General features: G+C 41.0%; 1 protein-coding gene across 1 annotated transcript in view; it reads left to right on the top strand.

Annotated features, from left to right (window-relative positions):
• Positions 1-14,667, top strand: part of LMBR1L (limb development membrane protein 1 like) — a 55,448-nt gene extending 40,781 nt beyond the window's left edge. The window contains exons 10-17 of the mRNA XM_070740415.1: positions 1,411-1,494; positions 3,324-3,400; positions 5,123-5,200; positions 7,212-7,285; positions 8,035-8,125; positions 9,251-9,317; positions 10,433-10,594; positions 12,508-14,667. Coding sequence (XP_070596516.1) covers positions 1,411-1,494; positions 3,324-3,400; positions 5,123-5,200; positions 7,212-7,285; positions 8,035-8,125; positions 9,251-9,317; positions 10,433-10,594; positions 12,508-12,566 — 692 coding nt within the window. The 3' untranslated portion in view covers positions 12,567-14,667. The remainder of the gene's footprint in view (positions 1-1,410; positions 1,495-3,323; positions 3,401-5,122; positions 5,201-7,211; positions 7,286-8,034; positions 8,126-9,250; positions 9,318-10,432; positions 10,595-12,507) is intronic.
• Positions 14,668-16,454: the final 1,787 nt, after the last annotated feature.

The following is a 16,454-nucleotide window of genomic DNA, read 5'->3' as shown; positions in this document are numbered from 1 at the left end:
GGAATTCTTGCGCTTGTATTTAGCATACAGCTACAATGACTATTTGTTCACTATTTTCTATCCCATTGCAATCTGTACAAACTCTTGATGGTAGTGTACAGCACCACAGACCAACTAAACCTCTACAATAAATACTAGTTCTATATAAAATCCATAAAATCTATATAAAATGCTCAAGACCCACTTTTGTCGCCAGGCATGGGGATAATTACCATTTCCCCCCTTTTTATTATATTTTTGGCCTTACTGCATGATAGATTAGGTTGAATATGTGTGACTGCATAGCTAGGGATTTTATTACGTTATTAATGTCTTTTAAATGGATCTAATTTTTTATTGTTAGATTTGTAATGTATTGTATTATTGCTATGCTGTGAGCCGCCCCGAGTCTTCGGAAAGGGGTGGCATACAAATGTAATAAACTATAACTATTCAAAAATGACAGCATACAGCAATCATCGTGACTGCATACACACACCAATCTACAAGGGATCTCAAAGGAGTTCAATTTTTAACATGTTTTGAAAGGGCAATTACAGGTAATCCTCGCTTTACAATAATTGGATCTCGCAACTCCTTGCTGAGCAACACAGTCATAAAGCACATTATTGCATGACCATACCAACTTATGGTGGACGTTGCAACAGTTCCAGTTGCTATTGTTAGATGACTCCCCTAGGCTGCAGCATTCTGTGGTTACATGATTGCTGTTTGCAGCCTCCTGCTGGGTTCCCCATTGCTGGTCAGAGGCCACCTGGAAGGTTGCAAGTGGTGATCACATGATTGAAGGATGCCATGACTTCTAATTGGGAGAGGTTGCCATGACCATGTGACACTGCAGTGATGACGTGCCACTGTAAATCCACCACATTCACTTCCAATGTAACTTCTAACACTCACTGAATGAGTAATCATTCAATAAGGATTACCTATATATATAAATCAAATTTATTATTACAGTCATAGACCAAAACAAATAAAAACACTTAGTGAACACACAATCCAAAGTTGTAGGATAAAATGATAAATAACAGATAAAATCCATGATAAAATCCAGTCTATCAATTATGCATTGTCAATACTACTAAAATAACAATCCATAAGCTGTGAGGTCTATAGTCAGTTTGATACTATTAGGGAAAGGAATAAACAAGGTTGCCACATTTGTCGTATAAATTAGCTAAGGTGTGTTAAGCACTTAAAAGCTGGCCACAAACGGTATACATACATGCATACATACATACATACACATACACATACATTTACACATCCATTCATACATACACACATATATACACACACACACATATAGCGCTGTGTCCTGGTGCAGCGAGAAGCAGGTTGCTGCACATGGGCATTGAAGCTGATCTAGGTTCTATCTCTTTACTCTCTCTTTTTCCTTTCGTTCAGGGAAAACGTTCTGCTGGCTCAACTTTGATATGGAAATGTTGAGACAACAATACCTAGCCATTCATGCACACAGGATAACACTGGGTAAGAATAAAATGCAATGTGGAAAGAAAGGAGCTGGCTGCTCCTGCTCTTTTGTCCATGGAGATAACCCTGTTGCCCCTCCGTTGATTCCCCATAACCAACATTTCTCAAAACTCTGATTTGCTTTTTCCAAAACAGTCCTATTTCTCTTGTGTTCTGTCTGTTATTGCACCAAGCACTGCTTTTATTTTATTTTTTAAAATTATGGATTGAACGTTTATGCAATGCTAGCCTGGGGAATACTCAGATTAATTCCCCTCCTGCCATACAAATGACATACAGTGGTCCCTCGATTTTCGCGGGTTCAAACTTCACGAAACAGCTATACACCACGGTTTTTCAAAAATATTAATTAAAAAATACTTTGCTGTTTTTTCCCTATACCACGGTTTTTCCCGCCCAATGATGTCATACGTCATCGCCAAACTTTCATCCGCCTTTAATAAATATTTTTTTTTAATAAACTTTAATAAATAAACATGGTGAGTAGTAATCTAAATGGTTGCTAAGGGAATGAGAAATTGCAGTTTAGGGGTTTTAAGTGTTAAGGGAAGGCTTGTGATACTGTTCGTAGCCAAAAATAGTGCATTTACTTCCGCATCTCTACTTCGCGGAAATTTGACTTTCGCGGGTGGTCTCGGAACACATCCCCGGCGAAAATCGAGGGAACACTGTACTAAGATTTTCCCAGATGCATTCACATTCTCTAATATGTATATTTTCCATGCTTTTACAGAAACTTGCCAGGACTTGGGCTTAAGAATTGATGATGGCACAGCAGGGAAGCCTTCGCCCTTGAGTGCTATCCTAAATCTGATTATGCTTCATTTAGAGCTAGGTCAGGAAATGGATGCCTTCCAGATGCTTAGTCTATAACCTTGGTAATCTACAATCTGTTGGGATCCGTATTAAAATTATGGAGGGGAAAAGGTTACTTCCCTTCATCTTCTCAACTTGAGATGGGGTCATAAGAGACAAGATGACTCCAACCTAAGAACTAATGTCACAAAAATTCTGGGTTCTTAGCTTTGGAGAAATACTTGAGAAAACACAAGATTGAATATGCAGGGCCTGGGATCGAGGCATATAATTTTGAAAAGCATTTTTGCTTTTGATCATGATCATGAGTCCCCAGACTTGGCAACTTTATTAGAGTTTGTTGCAAACATCAAAACGAGAAGCACCCACAAATAACTGATTCGACTGGATTCATTAACTTCTTTATAAACATAGTAACAGATGAATTTACAATACCATTAGCAGAGTTCTTCTTCAAGCAGTTACAGACAGCAGAGTTAGTTTCATTTCAGCAAAGAGTACAGAGAGGAGAGTGCAGAGTCACGCCCAGTTTTAAGATTAAGTTTCCCGTTTTGATTCTCTGCTCAGATTCAGAAGTGGTTAGCTCCCATTGGCTGACTTGGTTGCTATGTCTATTCATTGGCTGACCTTCTTAGCATGGGCTCTCCCAGTTCATGAATATCGTAACAGGCTTGTGGACTTCAACTCCCAGAATTCTCAAGCCAGCTTTTTCCTTCTGGGCCTTTTTTTCAGGCTTCTCTTCCTGGGAGCCACAAACTTTTTTCTCCTTTTTTTAAAAAAATGAGATGAGGATGAGTAAAACACATGTTAGTGTTAATCCTTTTCTTTATTAGGTTTGATTTTATTGGATTTTATTGGTACCTTCAAAAATATTCCAGTCTGTGCAGTCAAAGCAAGCCTGTAGCTTTAACTTTATCTCAAAAAGTGAGAATTGCCTCAAGGGGCCTTGGAAAATTGTCATCCTTCATCCAATATAACTTCTCTGTGTTGTCCTCCCCTTTTTTTGGCAGAAACCCGCCGCAAAGCTTCCGCTTGGCAAAGGAACCTGGGCTATCCATTGGCTATGCTGTCTCTGCTGTCATTGACGGTAAATTCTGGGGTTGAAATGAATTGTAAATTTCTATTTTGGTCTATCTCTGTCTTTAAACTATTTTATCAACAGCATGCGGTCATCCAGATAACACTAAGCTCTGTGATTCCTATTGCTCATCACCATGGCTGATCTCTTCCCTGTCCCTCATACAGATCAGCCTTTCCAACTTTTCTGCATTCCAGTTTTTGGGAATTTCACTTCCCCATCTCCAGCTTTTAGACTTGCCATGTCAATCTCCTGAAGTCAGGAAATGGTCTGAAAATGATCCCTAGAACTTTTTAAATGTACTGTAATTGTGATAATAGAAAAAGTTATGTAGTATTATGCAGTATTATAGATAATTTTGCCGTGAACGGAGTAGCCTCGAGGGGGCAGAGAAAGTTATTGAAGATTTTAGACTTGTTGCCTTTACCTATCCTATTAAGTTCGTCACACCAGATTAAATCCATCTGTCTAAGGAAATCTTCCAACAGCCTAGTACAAATTACTTTCCTCTGTGCCAAATACAGTAGCCATTTTAGTATTTAATGTAGCCTTTCCAGAGTTCATTCAAAGTTCAGTCAGCCAGTAGATGAGAATACTTTTTTTATAACAATTAGAGACAAAATAACCAGTGCTTTTTATTTTCTGAGATAAATTCTCACTTCAAGGTCAACAGCTGAGTAAATAGCCACTGGTGAACAGTTAATGTGAAACCTCTCACCAACAGATGGCACTCCTACTTAGTCCCATAAGTCTTTTCCTTTTATTCAATATCTTTGTGTATTTTAAAAACAGGTTCTTAATCAGTAAACTCAAAAATTCTCCTTATTTTTCTAGCATTGGGTTTTAGTTAGAGCCTTGTAAGTTATTTATTTAAAAAATCTTCCCTTTGTTAATTAGCCACTTCCCAAGCTTTTCAATATGTTTGTTTCCTTTAAGTTTTTAAAAAATCCCAAATTGTTCTCTGGCCAATTTGATCTTCAGCTTTTCTTCTCTACCTCCAGCCCTTCTCTTAAATTACCCTACCTTTCTTTTTGCGTGGCCTCCATGGCTTAAATGGCTTTTACAAGCCATTTTCCATTGCTGACAGTTGTGGGCTCTAAGCTGGCTTTCTGGGAGGCTTGCCGACCCCTTCCAGCTCGCTAGCGGTGTCCCACTTCTTCACCACCCCTCAAGGGTGATTCCAACCTGGTTCTGATAGAACCAGGGTCCCCAGGCGACAGGGATATTGTGGTTTCCCTGAAGAACGAGGGGAACTCCGTGTGGCTACGGTGTTTGGCCATGCCCATCTCCTCCATGTACTTTTACCCGAGTCAACCCCTGTTCCTTAATTGTTCCCTTCTCCTGGGAGCTCTGCGCACATCAGGAACAGGCTCCAGCTTCTTCAGCCCTAGTATCTCCAACTCTGAAGGCAGCTGATAACTGTCGGACAGCCCTGACCCCATCTCTGCCTCCAACGCAGAGCCTTCCCCAGACTCCAGGACTGGCCCATGTTTCTCCCCAATTTCCTCGCTGTCTGAGTCTGTTGCCAGCTCCACTGGCCACTGGCAGGCTACAACAATATAGGATCAATGTTTTGGCTTGGGAACCAGATTTCAAAGGTGCCTGAAAAGTCCCTGTTGCTATTTTCAAATGTTGCATGTAGCTCTTTAAGGGGCAAGCTCAGGATGCAGCATGGAAACCTCTCTTCTCTTACCTTTCACTGCATACTCAGGTTTATATGGTATTTTCTAGGGTATCTCTGTTCTGGTTGTCTGCTTCCATGTCCTGGAGCTGCTGTTGGATGATGCTGCAATGCCTCGAGGAATCCAGGTGAGGGCACAAAAGACACCTGTTCCCTCCTTTTCTAGTTTTCTTGTGCCTGGTTTTCATTTGCAGTTTGATGAAAGACTCTGTCAGCTGTCCTTATTGATCATTCAGATTTAACTTAATTTAATTTAATTTATTAGATTTGTATGCCGCCCCTCTCCATGGACTCAGAGTGGCTACACAATTGGTACACAATTGCTTCACCTTGGGGCAGAATTCCTATTTCAGCAATCCAGCCTCTATCCTCCTTTCCCTAGGGAGAGCTGGTATCCCATAAGCCACCATTGGGCCATTAATTTTCCCAAGGGGCCACATTGAGATACTGGCACTCTTGTGGAGGTCCAAAGCAATAGGCTGTGAAGGCACATTGGTGTGCATAGACACACCTATGTAATCTATGTAATCTTCAAAATAAAAGCAACCCATGCAAGCTTGGCAGCAAGGACAGCCAAAGGCTCTCTACATGGGGCTGCCTTTGAAGAGTGTTCGGAGACTGCAAATTGTGCAAAATGGAGCTGCGCGAGCTATTGTGGGGCTCCCAAGATCTGCCCACATTTCAACAACATTCCGTGAGCTGCATTGGTTGCCAATTGGTCTCTGGGCACAATTCAAAGTGCGGGTTATGACCTATAACATGTCTTAGGACCAGACTACCTACGCGACCGCCTTCTGCCTCATACATCCTAGCGGCCGGCTAGTTCCCACAGAGTTGGCCTTCTCCAGGTCCCATTGGCCAAACAATGCCGTCTGGCAGGGCCTAGGGGAAGAGCCTTCTCTGTGGCAGCCCCATCCCTCTGGAATGAACCCCCTCCAGAGATCATACCGCTCCCTCCCTCCTGGTCTTTCCTAAAGATCTGAAGACCCACCTCTGCCAGTGGGCTTTGGGGCCGTGAGTGACGAGATTGTCCCTGGCCGATGTGAATGATTGAATTGGATGAGCGTGGAAGACTGTATAAGGGATTTTAGATTTTTATTAATTTTGTATATGCCTTTTAAAAATAATTAGATTTCTCACATATATTGTCTGCATTTACAATATTGTATGCCGCCCTGAGTCGCTTCGAGAAGGGTGGCATGGAAGTCTAATTAATAAACAAACAAACAAGCATTTGCTGGCTGGGGAATTCTGGGAGTTGAAGTCCAAATATATTCAAGTTGCCAAGCTTGGGAAACACTGCTCTAGTCTGCTATAAGCTTTTGCCCCAGGAATGTAGTTTGCCCCAGAGAACAAACTCTGCGCTCCAGAAAGTTATGCATAGTGCATGGAATAAGAAGGTTTCCTCGAGAGTGAAACTCGGCTGCTTATGCCTTTTACTTCCTTTCCTTTCTGCGTCTTCTGGTTTTGTTTTAGAGCTCCCCAACCATCCAGAACAGGGATAAATCTGTTCTGGATGAACAGAGTCTCTCTATAGAGAACTCCAGGGAGAGGTGGTCATCGCCTTCCCTTTGTCCATTTGATAGAAGCTTCTCCTTCCCATGGGAGAGGCTATATTCCAAGCCATATACAGTAGTACCTCTAGATACAAGCTGCTCCACATGCGAGTATTCCAAGTTACGAGCCACGACGGGAGCGAAATTTCTGTTCCACACTCGAGCTCAAATTCGGGATACGAGCCGAGCTTCCACTAGGTGGCGCAAGAATCCTTGCTTCTAGTTATCTCTGCGGGGGGGGGGGGGGGGGGACAAAGTCTAAAGCCATTTGTTCCAGATACGAGTTGATCGACATACGAGCTCCGTTCTGGAACGAATTAAACTCGTATCTAGAGGTACTACTGTATTCTGTTTCTTATGAGGATGGGAAAATGCAGAGAGTTAAGCAGGGACGTAAGCTCTGTCAACCAACTTTAAGACCCAACATTTATAATAGTAAGGAATAGCAGGACATTTACAGAAAATTCCCCCCAAGGAAGAATTTGGTTTGGGTTCCAGCATTGAGCTTTTGATATGCAGAAAAGCATAGATTTTGTCATGTTTTCTTCCCGAAATAACCTTACTTCCTTTTCTCATTCTGCAGGATGCGCCACTTGGAAAAGTTTCTTTCTCTGTCTTTGGCTCTTTTGGGGCAGCCATGCAGGTCATTCTGATATTGTATCCTTACTGGAATCTCCTTTGTTGCTCTTGGTGCAGTTAATGCCATTCACGTTTAGTAAGGAAACACTCGTCCCCATCCTCCCCTCCCCCATTGGTCTGTTTCACATTTATTTACACTTTGTTGGATCATCTCGTAATTAATAATCTGCTCTTCTTTCATCCTGTCTTTGTTAATGGAAGCATCATGTAACTACTCTACTCAGAGACTTCTCTTACATGAGTTGGTCTGCTGCCCAGGGGTGGGTTCCGGTTTTCTTCGCTACTGGTTCGCTCAGTGATGTGAAGCACGCGCATGCGCAGTGCTTAAAACGCAGCTTCTGCTCATGTGCAGAAGCAAAAAAACAGCTGCTGTGCATGTGCAGAAGCAAAAAAACAAGATGGCAGCCCCTATGATATCACCGAGAGAGCCGGTTCAAGGGTGTGGCAGGCCTGGGTCGCTGCTGGTTCTAGCAATCCAAACCGCCAAGTCACTACCAGTTCTATAGAGCCAGTCCACCGCTGCTACTGCCTTTCTGAAGCCATCCAAGTGGGTATCTCCCTCAATCCAGTGCCGTCATTTGCAAAGAATTCTTTCTTTTTTTACTCTCCTGAATTTTCTATCTTTTCAGCTTCCATTTTAGTACAGCATTGCATAATATGTGTATAATCTAGGTAGTTGTGTTCTTTCTTTTCTCAAAGATCCATAACATAAATTTAATTAATTTACATGAATTGAAGATCATCTGTTTTTCCTTAATGTTTCTCAGTTATTTAATGATCTCCTCTGTTGTGGGATTCTATAGCTCCCCATTTTTCATTAAACTGCTGCCTGAGCAACACAACACAGCCATGACAAAGGTAGGTCTTTGTCCTGTAGCATTTTATTGTTACACACTTTCATTGGGGAAACCTCCAAACCATTAGTTGAAACGTTTTTCAAGGAATGCGAGATATACAGCAAAAAGGAACAAGCCTTTTAGCAGTTACGATATTTGAACAGATCAGGGGTGTCCAACCTTGGCAACTTTAAGACCTGTGGACTCCAACTCCCAGAATTCTCCAGCCAGCCATGCTGAAGTTGAAGTCCACAGGTCTTTCATTTTTTAATTAGTTTAATTAGTTATATAAAATACAAAAGAAAATAGTAGGGAAAATAGGGTGGCGAAAAGAAGTGTAAGGAAAAGAAAGAAAAGGGAAGTCCACAAGTCTCAAAGTTGCCAAGGTTGGACATCCCTGGAATAGTTTGGTTTACAGAATTGTGATAGCTAGAGAGCTTTGAATTTTGAAGCAAGGTGGTGGGATAATCTTTGGTGGAGAATGGCATGTGGATCAACAGAGAGACCTGGTTGAGAAATGGAATGAGTGAATTTTAGCAGAGACGGGGAAGGGCTTCTAGTTTGAGAGATGAACCCTTGTGTATATTGGCTCATGATGCATGTTGGTATGTCTCGGTATAGCTAGGCTATGAGACCTTTGACGTACACTGAGCAGAGCATTTTAACAGAGTGTGGATGTGTGGTAAAGCCAAAGAAAAACAAGACACAGATTTAGTTATGCTTAATAAGTACTATTTACATATATACGAAACAGAAACAATCCATAACAAGCACTAAGCCATACAATATATTAAGCACTAAGCAAACACACTCCCCCCTCAAGGCAAAGCAAAAACGAATGAGCGTTAAAGCATCATTGAGGGAAGGAGTACTGGCGCCCTCTTATGGCGAACCAGCCCAAAATATTTAAAGTGATAGTACAAGAGACTACAATAGGTAGTTTACAATGGCAAACCCATTGTAATCAGGAAAAGAGGAGGAGGAAGGAGTATTAGGTATGTTTGCTATCTTGAGCTACTTGTTAAAAAATAAATAAAAGTGAATAGGTAAATAAATTAACATATTATTTTGTAGGATTGAATGTGTGAGTTGAAGGCAGGTAGTGGCAAGAACACAGATCATTGCTTTCAATTGTATTTCCTGGCAGATCATTGGGAACTGCGTCTCCCTCTTGGTGTTGAGTTCGGCACTCCCTGTGTTGTCTCGCACGTTGGGTGAGTTGTTCCTTCTTATCCATACAGTTGTCTGTAGCTTCCTCGATCTATATATCAGATTGATCAGTCAAGTAAATGTGTGGCCTCATTGTAAAAACTGGAGCTATAGTAATGGCAAAAAGACTTGCATAGATGAAACCTAAATACTGGGTAATTTTTTAAAAAAAAAGTTAATATAATTATCCTGTTTCTCCCGGTAGATCTTCCAGAAAGGTACACAAGAAATGGTAGATCATTAAAATTCTATTTCCTTGAAAAGCTTTTTAAAATTTTTGGAGCCAAATATGTGTGTGTGTGTGTGTGTGTGTGTGTGTGTGTAAGCAAACTTCCACTCACGCATCATCACAAAATCTCCAGAACCGCAAAGCCTACAAACCTGAAATTTGCCATGTATGTTACTCTTGCCTTCTAGGTGCTCAGTAAGAAAGAATTTTTCAAAATGACCACCAGAGCATTAGTATTTCCTATATTACTAATAACACACACTGATACTAAGGAGTTCTACTTCCCCTCCCCACCTAAAAAAAATCTGATCCAAATATAAAACACAAGCAGAGGAGAGGAGTTTCAGTTTTACTTTCACAGCAGCAAGCAAGGGATAGGATAGGGGAGGTTTCTTTAGGGCAAGCCTGAGGAGTAGGATAGGGGAGGCTTCTATGGGGCGAGGCTGAGGGAGAGAAGTGGGATAAGATAGACTTTTGTGGGGCAAGGCTGGGGGAGAGCAGGAGATGGGTTAGGGGAGGCTTCTGTGGGGTAACCCTGAGGGAGAGAAGGGGATACGATAGGAGATGTTTCTGTGGGGCAAGGCTGAGGGAGACAAGGGGAGATGAGAGGCTGATCATAACTATTCACTAATTTCCAACCTGTGTCGATTTACAAAGCCCAATCACATAGTTTTGTAGCAGAGCACAAGTATTCAGCTAGATACATATACATATTTACACACACACACACACACATATTTTAATGAAAGCAAAACTTGTTAAGATGCTCAATTCTGCCCCAGATTTGAAATGTTGTGTTAGTGGATCTACAAGAGCCCAGATTGGGATCGGAAGACAGGTATATTTCTGGTCCATGTTTGTCATCCTCTTTCCTTCTCCTCTTCATTTCAGGGATTACAAGATTTGACTTGCTAGGAGACTTCGGGAGGTTTAACTGGCTGGGAAACTTCTACATCGTTTTCCTATATAATATGCTCTTTGCCGGACTCACAACACTTTGCTTGGTGAAGAAGTTCACCTGGGCAGTGCAGGCAGAACTCATCAGGGCAGTTGGTGAGTAAGTCTGGGTCTTTTTCTGAGAATGAGGAGGGGGAGACAACAGGGGGCCTGATCAACCTGGAAAAGGATATATCTCTTGTGTAGCCTAGGACTGGAAGCCTCTTCTTTTTGGATGGCCAGTAGATTTTTCACATATTGCATTGGGTTATAATATCCTTCTTTTTAAAAATGCAGTGTCTTATGTGAACCCAATCAATTGTTGCTGTTAAGTTGTGTGCAGAGCAACCCTTGAGTTATCAAGGACATGCACATAGAAATGAGGTAATGCAGTAGATATGATTAATTATCCAGTCACACACACAGATACATTAAAGTGCATATGGTGTTTACTTTAAGAAACAGAACAGTCCAAATAAACAGTCCAGGTCATACGCGTTCAAATCTAGAAGTACAATCATCTTCTTACCAGTTTGTCTTTGTCATATACATTCAACAAAGATATTACAGCTTACAAATGCATCATAAATCAGACCATAAAACAGAGTCAATCAGAATAAAACAACAGAGAGAATAAGCCATGATCTCTAGCTCCCTCTTATGGCAATTTGCAATACTACAGCCAGTCAGAACATAGCTTTATAAAGCTACATTACATCAACCCATACAACCATACATTGTTGGCTTCTTTATATATTACTGGCCCAACAGTTGAACAGACTACTAACAGCTGTTTATTCTGAAAGCTAGGACTAAACCAGTTTGGCTTGGTATATGTGTGTACATCTGTGCGTGTCAAGCGTTTGAGTTGGGAAAGGTTTGGAACTTCTATTAAATTGGCCTGATTTCCATTAAGAAGACCTTTCTGCCTTGATTACATGCTGCCCACCCCTGCTAAACCTGTTGGCCACTCTTAAATCACTTTTCGCAAATAGCTTGCAATCAATAACAAAATTGCTGTGTCGTATTGGCTTTCTTGTTGCCTAAATTGCCTTCCGTCCCCTGTCCTATAGTCTCTCCTATATCTCGTATTTCTTCTCTACTATATCCTCTATAACAGTGGTCCCCAAACTACGGCCGCGGGCCACATGCGGCCCACTGAGGCCATTTATCCGGCCCGCCAGTGAGTGACAACAGCACAGGGAAAAGAGAGAAAGAAAGAAAAGGGAAAGAGAGGGAGGGAAGGAGAAGTGGAGAGGAATGAAGGAGGGAAGGAAGGAAGGAAGGAAAGGAGGAGAAATGGAGGGAACAAGGAAGGAAGGAAGAATGAAATGGAGGGACAGAGGAAGGAAGGACTGTTTTGGGGGGGGGGTAAATTTTTTAAATTTTTCTCTCAACATACATTCAAACAACATAGTGTACCATCTAATTTTCTATGAATAAAATGTGGTATTTTGTTAGTAACTAATATCAACCATCAAAAAAGTTGCAAAAGGTTTTTTTTCTAATTTTGTCATCCAGTTACATTCATTTTCTTTTAATTAAATTCCCTCCTTAATGTTCCTTCAAAAAGTGCAACACCAATTATATTTCTAACTTATTAACCATTATGCCAAAGTGCTTCCTTCTTTCTTTATACATTTTTCATAAGCCAAGAAAACCTTGTATAGCCAATCAGATGTCAACAAAAGAAAATTAAAAAACAAAACATAAACATATATGAATTTCAGATCTCCTCCCCCCTCTAAATAGTACGTTCCCATTTTGTTTTTTACTTTAAAACAAGGTATGTGCAGTGTGCATAGGAATTTGTTCATAGGGTTTTTTTTATAGTCCAGCCCTCCAACAGTCCGAGGGACAGTGAACTGGACCCCTGTGTAAAAAGTTTGGGGACCCCTGATCTATAACCTTCATGTTGTATTATTGTGTATTGGACAAAATAAATAAATAAATAAATAAAATTAAAAAAATAGCAAAGGACAAGAGGGCAGGCTTGACTTGTTCCACCACTTTTGTTTTCTCTTCTTTAGGCCTCCACAAGCTGCCTCTGCCTGTGACCCGATCTTACCAACCGAGCAAGCTCAGCTAAAATTTAGACTTGTGCCTGGGTTGAGGCTGGCATTGACTATATGGATACACCTTTCTGACTTTGAGCTCAGGTTCTGAGCCAATCAGTGGGGGAAGGGGACAGGAGGTCAGGAACTTCCTTCTTCTGATCCTTGTTTTTGACTGACATCCCGACAGGACCACGAAATGAAGAAGCCGCGTCCTTCAGCCGCGTGGCCTCTATTCCTGCCTCCCAGAAGCCTGAAGGACAACAATACAAAAAGGGCCTTTGAGACTTCTATTAAGGTGCTTCTCTGGCAAGAGCAAGAAAATGTGCAGTTCATAAAAAAAAAAAAAGTAAAAGACAATCAAAGGCAGCAGAAGCAGGTTATGAAGAGGGCAAAGGACTAAATAAAATGAGCTGCTGGACTTAATTTTTAGGGGGCAAGATGAAGTTTCAACCTGCTGGAGATAGAGTCTGTGTCCCTCATCATGTTAAGAGATGCTGCCGCTCCCTGTTATTGGGGGCTTCCCCCTTCCCTTTCGTTTACATGTGTCTTAAAATTCATACCTACCCTGGCCTCCTTTCTCTCACAAAATCCTGTGGTCCAAAGAGGCCAAGTTCTGAGTGGGTTTTTGTTTTGTTTTTAAACTCAGTTTCGTACCTCACTCAAGTGCAATATAAGTTGGCACTATTGGGCCATGTATTCCATTCAGCAGCCAACTTCGTATGTTTGTGTGTGTGTATGCAAAGGAGGGGTGTTTGAATTTTGAGCGTGTGCGTCATTCAGAATGACTACTGTAATGCGTTATGCTTTACTCTTTCATAGCAGTAGGTTTCCACATAGGATCCGGTCAGTTTTCCCTTGATTAATTTTTCCGGTGTAGCCCATCCGTAAAAAAACCACTGCCAAACCATTATGGGGCAGCCAATCTTCTGAGCCCAAAGCTCAAACATCAAGAATATTCATATTTCTTCTTATTAAATGTCCGCTTTGGGGTAGTAAATCCCTCTCTGGGTGGACTTCATAAACACTTGGCTTAATTTTTCCACTCAGATTTTAGGAAGGCCATCCCAGAGGCATTGCCCAGTTCTAGTAACAGGCCAATTAGTTCCCGTTATTGGTAAATATTAGATGCTTTAGGCATATATGGATATTTATGCAATACGGTAGAGAAAACTATATTTTTCCTCCCCCAGTTATTCATAATTGTTTGAGGTCCTTTTTTATTAATGTCGTTGGGGCCATGAAATGCCGCCCCTGCTCCAGAGGTTTTCAGGTTTGGGGGGAGGGTTTTTTGTTGGGTTTTTTTTCTTTATTATTATTATTATTATTATTTTGTTTTTTGGCATGACTGGCATTCTAGCCTCATGTCTATATCTATACTGTGAATGCTTCCACTGGAAGTCTCTCAGTCCTTAAACGCTGGACCAGATGCCCCCTTATATTCAACTTTCATTGAAATAACGCGAAGCTTAATCCTTCGTTTTGTGGCAAAAAAACCTGTAAGCAGATTGGCTACAAATGGGAAAACGGCCATCAGATGGGCCAGCATTGAACAGAAGGGTCATTTATCATCACGTGGGCTCATGTCTGAGTTGCAAGCATGCATTTTTTCCAGCATCAAAGCTCCTGTTGTAGATAGGTAGGGCTAGCAAGCCTCACAGCTGCCCTGTCTATCGTTGCCGCATATCCCTTTGTGCATAACTGAGAGGACTGAAGATTACATTGTGATGACAGTGAGCCACTTGTCTCCATAGATGTTAAAACTGGAACTGGAAAGAAAAGTCCAGTGTTTCAAATTCTGCATTCTCCACAGATCCACCTTTAACCTTGCCCAAAGAGATAGGGATGCATTGCATTTCCCAGACTTTTCAATCCACATATTCAAAAGCGCTGCAGGCTATGAATTCTACCACTTGCAGTCACAATCAGCCAGAGTATCCCCAGTTGAATTAAAGGTGGCCTAAATTTGGATAGGAAGAAAATGCATTAAACCATCTGTTGCAGGAAAATACTAAAATCTTAAACTTCCGCTCAGACAGGACCAACTGTCTTGTTATGTAGTGAATGTCTGGTCTTATTATATGGGACACCTAGTTGTGTAAGCAATAAACTGTGAGGTTTTTTTTTACAAAATTATTTCTCTAGTTGTTTCCTTTATTTTGTGGGAAATTGGAGAAAGGTAATATTTTGCTACTTTAGTAGGTAATACCAAATAACAGGACTTCCTATACCTGCTGAACTTTGTAAATGAAAAAACCCGACTAGGGATAGAGGCAGGGGTGAAAATGGAGCTCCACCCCAGAGCACCCAATTTGCATTGAAAGATGTTGAAAGAAAATGCAGGGCGTCTTGCGTAAGCCATATCCACATTGTGGTAGTCAAAATTTTGTTAGCCCTTCACTGGATAGAGGTCATATTTTGCTCTGGGCTATTATTTGTTTTTTCAACCATTATTAGCTAGGCTCATATAAACCATCGCTAGGTTTGTACCATCCTTGTAAACCATCACTGTTACAGCCACTCCAAACTTTTATATGGTTTGATATAGAAGTGAAACATTATGTACTTGGTCTGCCAATCAAATTAAGTCAAAGCTGTTTTCATTTGAGCTACATGATGCAAATCAGGATTTTGTGTTTGTTGCAAAATGGGAAATTTAGTATTTGGGAAGTGGAGGAAACATTTTTTTTAAAAAACAACTATACTCCTGCATCTTGCTTAGCCATAATGGGGTGACAACATTTTAGTTAATATGATTTGTCAACTGTTTCACAACCTAGTGTTAGGAGCCAGCTAATCGTGAGGATTTATGCAATCAATTTGGTGCAATATATGAATTGAATCATGTCAAAAAAGAAAATTGGGTTAATGAAAGGACTTGAAAGAACAAGCCGAACCTGGTGGTCCTAAGTAGTTGAATTGGAATTACAGTTGATATAATTCCAAGCCTACTCTTCCAGTATAGACCAACGTTTTAGGCCCCAAATAGTACATCCACAAATTTTAAGTTAGAAGGAGGTAAGACTAAGAGGGAGGAAAAAATCTGTTATGAGAATGCTAATTAGGTGGCCTTGATAAGCTTTTGGAGAATGGATGACAGCCTTTTGCAATGGAAAGACGAAACCTAAAATTTAAGCTCCCATTTTATATGCATGTATGTTTATATCTGTATTCACAGGTAGTCCTTATAAGCTTATAACCATTCGTTTAGCAACTAGGGCGATGTAATGGCTATTTGCAACCTTCCTTGTTGGCTGTTGTTATTTTTGAAACAACTACACTCCTGCATCATGCTTGGCCATAAAGGAGTGATGACATTTTATCCGATATGATTTGTCAACTCTGTTTCACAAGCAAAGTAAATGGGGGAGGCCAGATTAGCTTAACAACTGCTTGATTCTCTAGTGACTAGTTATTTGCTCACCCATGGCAAAAAAACCCTGGGTGCAATTCACTTAACCATCTTGCTTAGCACTTATCATAAGTTGAGGATTACCTACATATTCAAGTATATGTGAGTCCTAGACTTCCAATAAAGGTAAGAAGTACAGGGGAAATTATTACAGGCATCGGCCTTGACACCAGGAGCCCTTAATTCCATTCGGCTTCATCACCTTAGAAAGGGAAGGAAGCAATCATTTTTTTAGGCTCTTGTTATGAATGCCTCGCAGCAGCGGCCTAATTCAAGGAACGGATGGATTGGTGAGGTCCCAAAGGTCGGCTTTCCTCCTTTCTCTGCAGGGACATAATTGAGGGTGAGGCCTTGGCAATAAAAATCCTTCCTTCCTCTCCCCCCACCCACCTTGAGTGTGGTAGCTGAGGAAAAATAAATTATGGAAATGCTCCTGATTTTTTAATCTACCATGAGAAGTCAAACCAAGGAAAGGAATATCCAAAAGTGCTGCTGAAGAAACAAGTTTTAA

The sequence above is a fragment of the Erythrolamprus reginae genome, chromosome 2, assembly GCF_031021105.1.
Source record: "Erythrolamprus reginae isolate rEryReg1 chromosome 2, rEryReg1.hap1, whole genome shotgun sequence".
In the NCBI taxonomy this organism is placed as follows: domain Eukaryota; kingdom Metazoa; phylum Chordata; class Lepidosauria; order Squamata; family Dipsadidae; genus Erythrolamprus; species Erythrolamprus reginae.
This window is presented reverse-complemented; position numbering and strand designations above follow the sequence as displayed.